The 14,992-nt window shown below is 37.5% G+C and overlaps 1 protein-coding gene across 1 annotated transcript in view; it reads right to left on the bottom strand.

The window, feature by feature from the left end:
• Apoltp (Apolipoprotein lipid transfer particle) overlaps positions 1-14,992 on the bottom strand; it is a 2,338,027-nt gene that overhangs the window by 2,079,795 nt on the left and 243,240 nt on the right. The window contains exons 4-5 of the mRNA XM_067766285.1: positions 1,423-1,579; positions 1,117-1,360 (exon numbers count right to left, since the gene is read on the bottom strand). Of these exons, the coding sequence (XP_067622386.1) occupies positions 1,117-1,360; positions 1,423-1,579 (401 nt within the window). The remainder of the gene's footprint in view (positions 1-1,116; positions 1,361-1,422; positions 1,580-14,992) is intronic.

Genomic DNA, 14,992 nt, shown 5'->3' with positions numbered 1-14,992 from the left:
GTGTCGCATCATGCCTCACTCAAAAGCAATCAGCGCGCACAGTTCACAGCGAACAACCACACACATGCATTTTTTGGTAAAAATATTACTTTTGTTTAAACAATTTGGCTGATATAAGACAGGAATCAAGTATTTTTTTTGATGCAGATCGAGGTAAACATTTCAAAATTTTACTGAAAAGTAGAATTTTTTAAATTCATCCATCCGTTTATGAGTTATAGCTGTGTAAACAAAAATTTTATGATTTTTTACAAAATTTTGGCAATATGCCACGCCCCTATATTATATGCCTTCAAATTATATTAAATGTACCAGCTCACGTAGCTAAGCTTTCAAATGCAGTAAACTGTTTTAAAATCGGAGCATTCTGTATGAAGTTATGTGCGTACATGGCATTTAGCGACTTTATTTTATAAGATTTATAGATAGATGTAACGAATTTTTCTGCTAATGGTTGAATCGCTAAACTGTTGAATAAATAATTCCAATATTCAGTATTGCAAACTGGTCTTTATTTATATTACTTTGGGAGTAGTACTTCTATACTTCAATATGACGTACTTCAAAACTAATGCGTGTTTAAATCAAACTGATTACTGATTGTTCAGCTTGCGTTGCTTTTATACTCTCCGTTGCATATTTCTCCAAAGGTCTACACGTTTCAACTTCTAGAACTCTTATATCGCCTGCTTGGTAGTTAGTAATATGAGTACATGCATATTTGTAGTATATAGCCGTATGCGTGTGTATGTGTGACTAACTACTTCGGCTGATGACCACATTTGTGTGTGTGGGATAACCTTTCGTCGCCTTGCACATAGGTGTTGCTAGATTTAATGTATACATGTACATAATAGTGGCTGGTTCATGTTTTTGTTGTTGTGTGTTTATTTACTAACAGCTTAGTAATGCTAATATTCGCCACAATATATAGATTTTAAACAAACTACGATATATGTACATATTACTTTAGTACAGTGTGATTTCGAAATCAGGAAAAAATTAAACATTTTAAAAGACATGAAGAAATTGCCGTTGCTAAAGATTTCACATTGCCCAAGTTTCATTATTTTATTAATGGCTTTTCTTATGACCTAGGGATTTATCATTACTTACTTGCCTCTCTCACAAATACTAATAGATCGAGTTAGAAGCTGGGTTAATGCTTTATAATCTAGCTGCCTGATAGTACTTATAAAATTTGTGAATACACCTATAAATTCGCGTTGTATACTTGGAAATCCAAGAGAGCAAATATCCTTTAGCAGATCTCTTGCCAATTTTATTTCACTATTTGTTCGTTTATGATATGGCGTGTGATCGAAAATTAGGCTGACGCGTTTTGAAACGAGGTCATAATCTGAAAAAAAAAAACCGTTTCGATAGAAAACTTTCTTCAAAGTAAGTATGAAATTTACTTACAGTTATCTCTCTGCTTTGCACTACTATGGCTTTCATCTTGCATTACAAGTCGGGAAGTAACTTTCGTCATGGCTCCGGAGTTATTATTTGACAAAGCTGTTAGCGTGTGATATTCGTAGCAAGTGATTTCTTGATATATATTATTATTTACAATCATCTGCAAAGAGAGATATATGTTTGAATCAAAATATATCTTTTGTCTTGATATGACACAGACCCTATTTTGAAGATAACAGGGGTAAACTGTAGTTAACTAAACACATTCCTTCTTTTTAAAGGGTTAGATATACGTTTTTTACCCAATCGAAAAGACCTTGCATTGCTATAATGGCAACATTGTAAATGTCAAACCAAAAGTCATTCGGAACTAATCGAGTAAAATCTACATAGTTTACTCTCATACAAGCGCCTTCCAATTGCGACAGTTGTCGTTTTTTCTGAAAAAGAGGAAAATCGCGAACTAAGCGGGATAGTATCGAGGCTTGAAAGTGTATTAAACTGGCGTGAACAACAACTACTAAGCAGTGCAGTCGATATTGTTGGTGTACCAGCGCTAACAAGTGATAATGCGAATGAATGCACAAAGCATTGCTTTGAACTCATCTGTTTCTCCAAAAGAGATAAGCAAGTGCTACATTAAAAATTAAAGCAAACAAACGTGCTCCGTATTCCTTTTGCCTTTATTGAGTTGAAGAGTAAAGTTATGTCCCAAAAAAGGAAAGAAAAGGGGAAATTAACTTCTCAGTTTTTGGTGATAGACAGAAAAGCACCAATATTTACATAAACGACAGTCTCACTAGCTACAACAGAGCGCTGCTTACAGTGGCGAAGAAAACAAAAAAAAAGAAAAAAATTATAAGTACCTGTGGATAAGTCATGGTAGAATAATTATGAAAAAGACTGATAATAGCGACGTTGTTATTTATTCTTAGTACTTTTAACGATTTGTCAAAAGTAACGTAGTTTTCTAATTATTATTTAATATTTGCATATTTCAAATGGCTATCTCAAATATTTTATATGTAAACAACCTCACTATAATCAGCCTTATTAATGATCTTGATCTGATATATAATTCTACGGATTCGTTTGTTGCTATTCATCAAAACATACGCAGTTTTCGGCAAAATTTTGATTTATTGTTATGCAATCTAGAGATGTTTAAAAACTATCCCGACGTAATATTTCTGTCTGAAATCTGGATATACTCTCACGAAATTCGTGATTTCACTATACCTGGTTATAATTTTTTCGCGAACACTAATGACAGTTTTTATATTTATATATGGACCAATTTCTGATATTAGTGTTTGCTGGGTTGAGCACATATGGTCAAAAAATTAAAACACAGTTGTTGTTGTTTTCCCGACGCGTTTCGATGTTCTTTTTTCTCACGTCATCTTCTGGGGATTTCTTTAATGCTAAATATGTAAAAATAATATACATATTAACATTTGATACTTTTTTCTAACAATAACTAATGAGAGTTATTCTGCAGATGGTGTTGGAGTTTTTGTTCGGCATATGTATGAGTGTTTTACACAAAACTTTTATTAGTTGATTTTTTAAGCAGGCATCTGCCGATTTATTCATATACAAAACAACTGCGCTATTTTTATGTTTCACTTGCTTATTTATAACTCTTGCTCCAAAAGGGAGTTACCGTAATATCAGGTGATGTGATCCCAAAATATAATACAAAATATAACCGTTTGAAAAATAGGTATATATGTAAATAGCAATGTCTATAATAAACGTAGGTATGAGCAGATGATGTGCATATATCTATTCATGTACAAATTTCAAAGTAGAATGCAAGAGAACCAATAAGTAAAAATTATGTATATAGGTATATGCTGACACATTTTTTACAGTGGTGGCTATTACTATTAATACAGAATGAATTTGAAAATTATTTTAATGATGAAACCATTAGTACGTCAGGTCATGCTGGAACATACCCGGCCCCAAGGACGATAGTTCTTCACTTATCTTAGAGGTTCAGAATAGCCTTAGCTCGAGACATCGTTGGAGGTAATTGTTTTATCGCCATGTTGAATGGCTGCGCCTCGACTCGCAGCCTCAATGTCTGAGTTGGAAGTATCTGCTATATCCGAATCTGGGAAATGTTCGCGGGGCTCCTCTAGCGGCAGTAAGTAGATTTTCCGTATTGGACGCTTAAAGCATTTGCCATTGCATTTTAACGTGACGACACGAACTAACCCGTCTTGACCAGGGTGTACGCCCGTGATGCGTGCCATTGGCCATTTACCAGGAGGCGTCCTTTCATCGTACAGTAGTACAAGATCGCCCACTTTGACATTGGCGCGTACCGTCATCCACTTAGGGCGACTTTGGAGTCTACTAAGGTATTCGGAATACCATCGACGCCAAAAATGTTGCTTCATCTGTTCCACCATACGCCAGCGATTAACTCCAACCGTTTTAAATTCGAGTAGATCTTCATCCGGAATATTGATCGTTGGTTCCCCAATCAAAAAATGTGCGGGTGTTAGGGCATCGTAACTTTCGGCGTCTTCATTTAGTGGACACAATGGCCGTGAGTTCAAACATGCCTCAATCTGATAAAGCAGTGTGCAGAGTTCCTCAAAGTTTAAAGCGCGACCCTGTGTAATTCGCTTAAAGTGGTGCTTAGTTGACTTGACTCCAGCTTCCCACAATCCACCGAAGTGTGGAGATGAAGGTGGAATGAGGTTCCAAGTAGTGCCTTCGCTAGCAAGAATTTCTTTGAGGTCTTCTGGCAACGATGAAATGCTGCGCTGGTGCATGACTTGCAAGGCTTTGTTTGCACCAACAAAGTTTGTGCCATGATCTGAGTAAATCTGAGTACACCTTCCTCTTCTAGAAGTAAACCGACGGAAAGCCGCTATAAATGCATCGGAAGTGAGATTGGTGACGGCTTCCAGGTGTATGGCTTTAGTTACCATACACACAAATATGCATATATAGCCCTTCATGATTTTTGCATTTCTTAGGGATGACTGACGTATATCGATAGGCCCTGCATAGTCAACGCCACTATGGAGGAAAGGTCGTGCGGGGGTAAGTCTCACCGGAGGTAAGTTGCCCATCAATTGCTCCGCTGATTTGGCGAGGTATTTACAGCAAGTTAGACAGCGTCTTATGATGGTTTGAGCAAGTCTACCAGCGCCAGGTACCCAATATTTTCTGCGGATGTAGTTTAGCATAAGCGCAACTCCACCATGAAGTGTAGTGAAATGTGCTTCTGAAAATATAAGAAATGTTAGTGGATTTTTTCTTGATAATAAAATAGGATGTTTCATAGAAGATGATATATTTGCAAAATGCAGGCGTCCACCTACGCGTAAGCACCCGTCTCCATCTATGAATGGAGTTAGCCTTTTAACAGAACTGTCTTCAATTGGTATTCCCCTTGAAAGTTTATTTAATTCGTCGCTAAAATCGACTATTTGGGATGCAAGAATCAGTCGTTTTAATGCTAGTTGTAATTCATGATTGGTTAGGTACCCAGAACGGCGAGCTTCTTTGTGAGTGCAGTTGTGTAAAAAACGAAGTATATACGCAGTCACGTTTATCGTTTTTTTAAACTGGAGTACTTTCCTAGGTATTCAGGATAAGAAAGCGTATTGATGTATGCTACCTTCGCTGGTGGACGCAGCTCTAATGTAATGTTTGAGCTATGGTTAATATCTGCAGGCCAAAATTCTTGAGTATTAGTGAGCCAAGATGGTCCGCACCACCAAAGAGCATGATCAGGTAAATTTCGGGGCATTACACCTTTTGATGCACAATCTGCCGGATTGTCCAGTGTAGGCACATACCTCCACTGACTTACCGCTGACAAGCATTGTATTTCCGCAACACGGTTCGCCACATACACGGTCCATTTTATAGGTTGGGCACGGATCCAAGCCAAAACAGTGGAACTATCACACCAGTAAAATACTTGCTGCAAACATTCCTTCAAAGTATCCTTCACATTGTTCAATAGTTTGGCCAGTAGTTGTGCACCACATAGCTCAAGTTTCGGAATAGATATAGTTTTCAGTGGTGCAACCTTTGTTTTCGCCTGTATAATTCTTATTGTAATTTCACCATTATCCAACACGGTCCTGGAATATACCACGGCAGCGAAACCAACCTGTGATGCATCACAAAATCCATGCAGGTCACATTTACGAGTCTTCGATGTTCCAATAAATCTTTCTATTTTGATCGATTCAAGACATTTTAGTGTATCTCGATATTCTATCCATTCCTTTGATATGTAGTCAGGCAGCTGATCATCCCAATTGATGCCTGCAAGCCACAATTTTTGAAATAAGATCTTAGCAATTATTGTTGTAGGTGCCAGCCATCCCTGTGGATCAAAAAGCTTGGATGCGTCAGAAAGCAAATGTCGTTTGGTTAAATTTGTATGTGAATCGAAAGCAACTAAGAACGAGAAACAATCGGAGAAAGGTTGCCAATGTAATCCCAATGCCTTTATATAATTATTAGTGCTCAACTCAATTGTGCTTGATAACTCCTGCAGCTCTGTTGGGATAGTTTTTAATAATTCGGAAGAATTAGACGACCATTTTCGCAATTTGAATCCACCAGATTGTAATAATGCGCAAAGCTGATTTTGTATATATAAGCCTTCTGCTAAATCATCAGCTCCAGTGAGTATATCATCCACATAAATATCGTGAAGAAGTATATTAGATGCGATAGGGTGGCAATTTGATTCATCTCTAGCAAGTTGCTGCAATGTTCGTACTGACAAATAAGGGGCAGGAGCTGTACCATAAGTTACGGTTAAAAGTTTATAAATTTTTACTGGGTCAGATGGGGATTTCCTCCATAAAATCTGTTGATAATTTTGGTGTTCTGGACTGACAATAATTTGTCTAAACATTTTCTCGATGTCAGAGCACAGCGCAATGTAGTGAGTGCGCCACCTCAAAATAATTTGTGATAAATCATTTTGTAGTGATGGCCCTGTAGCCAGCTCTTCATTAAGTGAACGATGATTGCGGTATTTGGAAGACCCGTCGAAAACAACACGTAGTTTTGTTGTTGTACTGCTTAGTTTCTCTACGCCATGGTGTGGCAGGAAATAAGAATTCGGTTCAGGGTTATGTGGATATTCCCCAACTTCAAACATGTGACCGAGCTCTATGTACTCATCCATGAATTTTAAATATTCTTCATAGAATTTTGGCTTCTTTTCGAAGACTCGTTCCATATTTCGTAACCTTGTCATAGCTCCTAGATGCGTATTTTCGAATAATGGAATAGGCTTACCATGCAATTCTGCTTTAAATGGCAGATATACACAATACCGACCGTTTTCGAGTCTTTGATGTGTGGCGGCGAAATGACTTTCGCATTTAGTATCTTCCGGAGACCATATAGGTTTTTTGCTTATCTCTTCTTGCTCCCAAAAAAGTTTTAGCCTATCGTCAATATGGGAAAAGTGCGTGTGTATTGATGGGACCTCATTAGAATTTGATAGCGGCCCAGAGATTACCCAACCGAAGTACGTATCTTGTAACAGCAGCCCGAAGTTTGTCGTATGCTGACCCTTCTTTAAAATCGAGCCGTATACGTCAGCACCCAGTATTAAATCAATAGGTCGTGATTTGTAATAGCCTGGATCAGCTAGGGTAAAACGTGCACCTGATGGTAATTGCTGTGGAGTTTCACTCGACTGTGGTAAGCAAGTAGATAAATTGGGCAATACAAATGCTTCTATGGTAATAGAAAAATCTGAGTCATTACGGGAACTCAATTGCAAGAAGGTAAATTTCTTAGCACAGTTAAATTGATTTGGAGTAATTCCATGAATTTGAAGATGAGTGGGGTGGCAGGTTACTCGGTAAAGTTGTATGAAACGCTCGGTTACAAAAGAACCCTGTGAGCCCTGGTCAAGCAATGCCCTTGCTGTCACCTTGCCATTTGGCGTATCGATATACAAAAGTACTGTGGCGAGAAGAACAGATTTTGTAGCTCGTGGCAAAGGCGCCGATATATGATGGCTCAAAATTTCATTATGCTCGATTGGCTTTACACTAGTACATTTTGTGCTACATAAGGCGTCGTGCATAAGAGTGTGGTGCTTTTGTTTGCAAAGGTGACAAGTATATTGTGATTTACAATCCTTGGGTGTATGGCCACCAGTCAAGCAGTTTTCGCAAATAGCATTACGCTCGACGAATTTTTTCCGCTCTCCAAGTGTATATGCACGGAAAACCCAGCACTTAAAGAGAATGTGATTTTTCTTGCAACAAGGGCAGGTGTTTGCTTTACTAATATTGAAAGCTTTCAACCCTGGACGATGTTGAACCGTTTGTGGTTTCAGTTTCACTGCGACATGGTCGCCAAGAGTTTCCAGTGTACGGAATGCGGTTTCTAGAAATATGAAAAGATCGGATAGTTTAGGAATCTCCCTTGTGGCTTTAAGCGCATGTTCCCAATCTTTTCGTGTTTCGGAATCCAGTTTGTCAGTCGTAATATGGACAATTATGGGATCCCAGTGCTCAGTTTGTACCTCTAGATTAGTTAAGGAAGAGATACATTCTTTTGTTGTGTCGAGAATTCCTCTGATCGCAGAAGGAGATGCTTTTGTGCATTTGGGAATTGCGCAAAGTTTTCGCAAAATTGCATCAACTATAGCACGTTTATTGTGATACCTATCTTCTAATGTTTTCCAAGCGAGGTCGTAATTAGCTTCAGTTGGAGAAATATGTTTAATTAAACGTTCAGCCTCGCCTTTAACGGAGTCTTTAAGATAGTACATTTTTTGTATTTTGGTATACGACGTGCTTTGATGTACAAGTGATAAATATAAATCTTGAAAGGGAACCCATTCAAGATATTGACCAGAAAAGGTTGGTATGGAAATTTTTGGCAACTTGACGTCACTTTTGGTTGTGATGTCTTGCCGTTGAGTGCTAGCGAATGTGCTTTGAAACACACTTGGTGACATGCTACTAGCTGGCATGGAATCGTAGAGAAATGCTTTGTATGTCAGATATTTGTCTTCAAACAAAGAACAATGATCCTCAGTACAATACTCGATTTCATTGCACGTTAAATTATTGTCTTTAATGCACTTATAAATGTTGGTATGGTTTGCCAAAAAGGTGGAGTATATACCTTCAGCCTTTTCCAACAGCACTGTAACATACCCCTTTGTCAGCTGTGGCACACTTAAATTCTCCGCTTTACTCACAAATTTGTCAAGCTGTAGCTGAAGCTCCTGCTGCTCCGTCACCAGTCTCAGTACCTCGTTCAAAGCTTCCGTACAATAACTTATTGTTTTTAATAGTACGCGAACTTTACAAAAAATTGCGATAATTTATTAATTTAATATTACGCGAACTTTACAAAAATTTGCGATAATTTATTAATTTAATATTACGCGAACTTTACAAAGTCCCAGTTCGGGCGCCAAAAAATGAGAGTTATTCTGCAGATGGTGTTGGAGTTTTTGTTCGGCATATGTATGAGTGTTTTACACAAAACTTTTATTAGTTGATTTTTTAAGCAGGCATCTGCCGATTTATTCATATACAAAACAACTGCGCTATTTTTATGTTTCACTTGCTTATTTATAACTCTTGCTCCAAAAGGGAGTTACCGTAATATCAGGTGATGTGATCCCAAAATATAATACAAAATATAACCGTTTGAAAAATAGGTATATATGTAAATAGCAATGTCTATAATAAACGTAGGTATGAGCAGATGATGTGCATATATCTATTCATGTACAAATTTCAAAGTAGAATGCAAGAGAACCAATAAGTAAAAATTATGTATATAGGTATATGCTGACACATTTTTTACAGTGGTGGCTATTACTATTAATACAGAATGAATTTGAAAATTATTTTAATGATGAAACCATTAGTACGTCAGGTCATGCTGGAACAATGAGTGTGATTATTTTGAATGCAATCTCATAAGTGCTGACATCCTAAAGGTTTCAATAAGTATCTTGCAGTCTTTACTTTTATATGTGTTTACAGGCTAAATACGATACCTGTTCAGATATTTGGGGACGAGTTCTCAAATCTTCTCCGTAGTGAAAATTCAGCCAATATTGTCATTTCTGTCGTGTTCGTAATCATTTTCTCAGTAGTTTGCGGAGCCTAAACCTTTATTTCGGAGATCACACTATAACTGGTGTATTACTAAGCAAGGCTTGTGCAAAAAACGATAATAACAAGTAAGGAAGGCTAAGTTCGGGTGTAACCGAACATTACATACTCAGTTGAGAGCTTTGGAGACAAAGTAAGGGAAAATCACCATGTTGTAAAAAGAACCTAGGGTAACCCTGGAATGTGTTTGTATGACATGTGTATCAAATGGAAGGTATTAAAGAGTATTTTAAGAGGAAGTGAGCCATAGTTTTATAGATGGACGCCATTTAGGGATATCGCCATAAAGGTGGACCAGGCCTGACTCTAGAATTTGTTTGTATGGTATGGGTATCAAATGAAAGGTGTTAATTAGTATTTTAAAAGGGAGTGGGCCTTAGTTATATAGGTGGACGCCTTTTCGAGATATCGCCATAAAGGTGGATCAGGGGTGACTCTAGAATTTATTTTGTACGATATGGGTATCAAATGAAAGGTATTAATGAGTATTTTAAAAGGGCGTGGACCTAAGTTCTATAGATGGACGCCTTTACGAGATATCGCCATAAAGATGGACCAGGGGTGACTCTAGAATTTATTTTGTACGATATGGGTATCAAATGAAAGGTATTAATGAGTATTTTAAAAGGGCGTGGACCTAAGTTCTATAGATGGACGCCTTTTCGAGATATCGCCATAAAGATGGACCAGGGGTGACTCTAGAATTTGTTTGTACGATATGAGTATCAAATGAAAGGTGTTAATGAGTATTTTAAGATGGCGTGGGCCTTAGTTCTATATGTGGACGCCTTTTCGAAATATCGCCATAAAGGTGAACCGGGGGTGACTCTAGAATTTATTTGTACGATATGAGTATCAAATGAAAGGTGTTAATGAGTATTTTAAGAGGGCGTGGGCCTTAGTTCTATATGTGGACGCCTTTTCGAGATATCGCCATAAAGGTGGACCAGGGCTGACTCTAAAATTTGTTTGTACGATATGAGTATCAAATGAAATGTGTTAATGATAATTTTAAAAGAAGTGGGCCTAAGTTCTATAGTTGGACGCCTTTTCGAGAAATCGCCATAAAGGTGGACCAGGGGTGACTCTAGAATTTGATTGTACGATATGAGTATCAAATGAAATGTGTTAATGATAATTTTAAAAGAAGTGGGCCTAAGTTCTATAGTTGGACGCCTTTTCGAGAAATCGCCATAAAGGTGGACCAGGGGTGACTCTAGAATTTATTTTGTACGATATGGGTATCAAATGAAAGGTTTTAATAAGTATTTTAAAAGGGCGTGGGCCTTAGTTCTATATGTGGACGCCTTTTCGAGATATCGCCATAAAGGTGGACCAGGGGTGACTCTAGAATTTATTTTGTACGATATGGGTATCAAATGAAAGGTTTTAATAAGTATTTTAAAAGGGCGTTGGCCTAAGTTCTATAGATGGACGCCTTTTCGAGATATCGACATAAAGATGGACCAGGGGTGACTCCAGAATTTGTTTGTACGATATGAGTATCAAATGAAAGGTGTTAATGAGTATTTTAAGAGGGCGTGGGCCTTAGTTCTATATGTGGACGCCTTTTCGAGATATCGCCATAAAGGTGGACCAGGGGTGACTCTAGAATTTGATTGTACGATATGAGTATCAAATGAAATGTGTTAATGATAATTTTAAAAGAAGTGGGCCTAAGTTCTATAGTTGGACGCCTTTTCGAGAAATCGCCATAAAGGTGGACCAGGGGTGACTCTAGAATTTATTTTGTACGATATGGGTATCAAATGAAAGGTTTTAATAAGTATTTTAAAAGGGCGTTGGCCTAAGTTCTATAGATGGACGCCTTTTCGAGATATCGACATAAAGATGGACCAGGGGTGACTCCAGAATTTGTTTGTACGATATGAGTATCAAATGAAAGGTGTTAATGAGTATTTTAAGAGGGAGTGGGCCTTAGTTCTATATGTGGACGCCTTTTCGGTATATCGCCATAAAGGTGGACCAGGGGTGACTCTAGAATTTGTTTGTAGTATATGGGTATCAAATGAAAGGTGTTAATGAGTATTTTAAAAGGGAGTGGGTCTTAGTTCTATAGTTGGACGCCTTTTCGGAATATCGTTATAAAAGTGGACCAGGGTTGACTCTAGAATGCGTTTGTACAATATGGGTATCAAACGAAAGGTGTTAATAAGTGTTTTGAAAGGGAGTGGGCCTTAGTTCTATGGGTGGACGCCTTTTCGGGATATCGCCATAAACGTGGACCAGGGTTGACTCTAGAATGCGTTTGTACAATATGGGTATCAAATGAAAGGTGTTAATGAGTATTTTAAAAGGGCGTGGGCCTTAGTTCTATAGGTGGACGCCTTTTCGAGATATCGCCATAAAGGTGGACCAGGGGTGACTCTAGAATTTGTTTGTACGATATGGGTATCAAATTAAAGGTGTTAGTGAGTATTTTAAAAGGGAGTGGGCCTTAGTTCTATAGGTGGATGCCTTTTCGAGATATCGCCATAAAGGTGGGCCAGGGGTGACTCTAGAATTTTTTTGTACGATATGGGTATCAAATGAAAGGTGTTAATGAGTATTTTAAAAAGGAGTGGGCCTTAGTTCTATATGTGGACGCCTTTGCGAGATATCGCCATAAACATGGACCAGGGGTGACTCTAGGATGTGTTTGTACGATATGGGTATCAAATTAAAGGTATTAACGAGGGTTTTAAAAGGGAGTGGCCCTTAGTTGTATATGTGAAGGCGTTTTCGAGATATCGACCAAAATGAGGACCAGGGTGATCCAGAACATCATCTGTCGTGTACCGCTAATTTATTTATATATGTAATACCACGAACAGCATTCCTTCCAAGATTCCAAGGGCTTTTGATGTCGCCCTGCAAAACTTTTTCATTTTCTTCTACTTAATATGGTAGGTGTCACACCCATTTTACCATGTTTTTTTCTAAAGTTATATTTTGCGTCAATATACCAATACAATTACCATGTTTCATCCCTTTTTCGTATTTGGTATATAATTATGGAATTTTTTTCATTTTTCGTAGTTTTCGATATCGAAAAAGTGGGCGTGGTCATAGTCGGATTTCGGCCATTTTTTACACCAATACAAAGTGAGTTCAGATAAGTACGTGAACTGAGTTTAGTAAAGACATATCGATTTTTGCTCAAGTTATCGTGTTAGCGGCCGAGCAGAAGGACAGACGGTCGACTGTGTATAAAAACTGGGCGTGGCTTCAACCGATTTCGCCCTTTTTCACAGAAAACAGTTATCGTCCTAGAATCTAAGCCTCTACCAAATTTCAGAAAGATTGATAAATTTTTGTTCGACTTATGACATTAAAAGTATCCTAGACGAATTAAATGGAAAAGGGCGGAGCCACGCCCATTTTGAAATTTTCTTTTATTTTTGTATTTTGTTGCAACATATCATTACTGGAGTTGAATGTTGACATAATTTACTTATATACTGTAAAGATATTAACTTTTCTTTTAAAATTTGAATTAAACAAATTTTTTTTTTAAAAAGTGGGCGTGGTCGTTTCCCGATTTTACTAATTTTTATTAAGTAGACATACAGTAGTAATAAGAGTAAGGTTCCTGCCAAATTTCATCATGATATCTTCAACGACTGCCAAATTACAGCTTGCAAAACTTCTAAATTACCTTCTTTTAAAAGTGGGCGGTGCCACGCCCATTGTCCAAAATTTTCATCGCTTAATCCGTATTGGGTAATGAATTATCGCACTTTTTCGATTTTTCGAAATTTTCGATATCGAAAAAGTGGGTGTGGTTATTGTCCGATATCGTTCATTTTAAATAGCGATCTGAGATGAGCCCAGGAACCTACATACCAAGTTTCATCAAGATACCTCAAAATTTACTCAAGTTATCGTGTTAACGGACAGACGGACGGACGGACGGACGGACATGGCTCAATCGAATTTTTTTTCGATACTGATGATTTTGATATATAGTAGTCTATATCTATCTCGATTCCTTTATACCTGTACAACCAACCGTTATCCAATCAAAGTTAATATACTCTGTGAGCTCTGCTCAACTGAGTATAAAAAAAAAACGTAATAAAAAACAGGTGCCAGTGAGATTCGAACCGCCGCACTATGTTTTTTTCATAGCAGCAAAAAGTAGCGGCTACTTATCAGGCTCAGCCGCAACAATATAACTATTCTTTATTTAGGTTTAAATTAAAGCATATCATGTCAAACTTAAAAGTATGCTGTAGAAAGTAGTACACTTTTAATGTGAACGTATTACAGTTTTAATGTGACGTTGCCAAATCTAATTGAAATGCAGACTTCATTCTACAGGGCACATGAGAAACCGAAAATCGTTAAAGTTGACTTTAAAGTGAGGAATAGTTTACCTGGCCGGTAAGTTAATTGAAATTTATTGGGTGGATGAAATCTCAATCTGTTTCCGGTATATAGACCTAAATATTGACTAGGGTTACCAGCGGATGGGTGTTCCCGATATGGGTACCAAATGAAAGGGGTGTCATATCGGCTAGATCTGATAATCGGTCAACATATATCTGGGTATGGTCCAATAGTGTAAAGTGTAGTCCACCACTTATTAGACTCAGTTGAGCAGAGCTCACAGCGTATATTAGCTTTGATTGGATAACGGTTGGTTGTACAGGTATAAAGGAATCGAGATAGATATAGACTTCCATATATCAAAATCATCAGCATCGAAAAAAAATTTGATTGAGCCATGTCCGTCCGTTAACACGATAACTTGAGTAACTTTTGAGGTATCTTGATGAAATTTGGTATGCAGGTTCCTGAGAACTCATCTCAGACCGCTATTTAAAATGAACAATATCGGACTATAACCACCCCACTTTTTCGATATCGAAAATTTCGAAAAACCGAAATAGTGGGAGAATTCATTACCAAAGACGGATAAAGCGATGAAACTTGGTAGGTGAGTTGAAATGATGCCGATGAATAGAAAATTAGTAAAATTTCGGACAACGGGCGTGGCACCGCCCACTTTTAAAAGAAGGTAATTTAAAACTTTGCAAGCTGCAATTTGGCAGTCGTTGAAGATATCATAATGAAATTTGGCAGGAACGTTACTCCTATCACTATATGTATGCTTAATAAAAATTAGCAAAATCGGAGAACGACCACGCCCACTTTTAATACAAAATTTTTTTAAAGTCAAATTTTAACAAAAAATTTAATATCTTTACAGTATATAAGTAAATTATGTCAACATTCAACTCCAGTAATGATATGGTGCAACAAAATGCAAAAATAAAAGAAAATTTCAAAATGGGCGTGGCACCGCCCTTTTTCATTTAATTTGTCTAGGATACTTTCATGCCATAAGTCGAACAAAAATTTACCAATCCTTGTGAAATTTGGTAGGGGCTTAGATTCTGGGACAGTGAAAA

The sequence above is a fragment of the Eurosta solidaginis genome, chromosome 2, assembly GCF_040869045.1.
Source record: "Eurosta solidaginis isolate ZX-2024a chromosome 2, ASM4086904v1, whole genome shotgun sequence".
In the NCBI taxonomy this organism is placed as follows: domain Eukaryota; kingdom Metazoa; phylum Arthropoda; class Insecta; order Diptera; family Tephritidae; genus Eurosta; species Eurosta solidaginis.
This window is presented reverse-complemented; position numbering and strand designations above follow the sequence as displayed.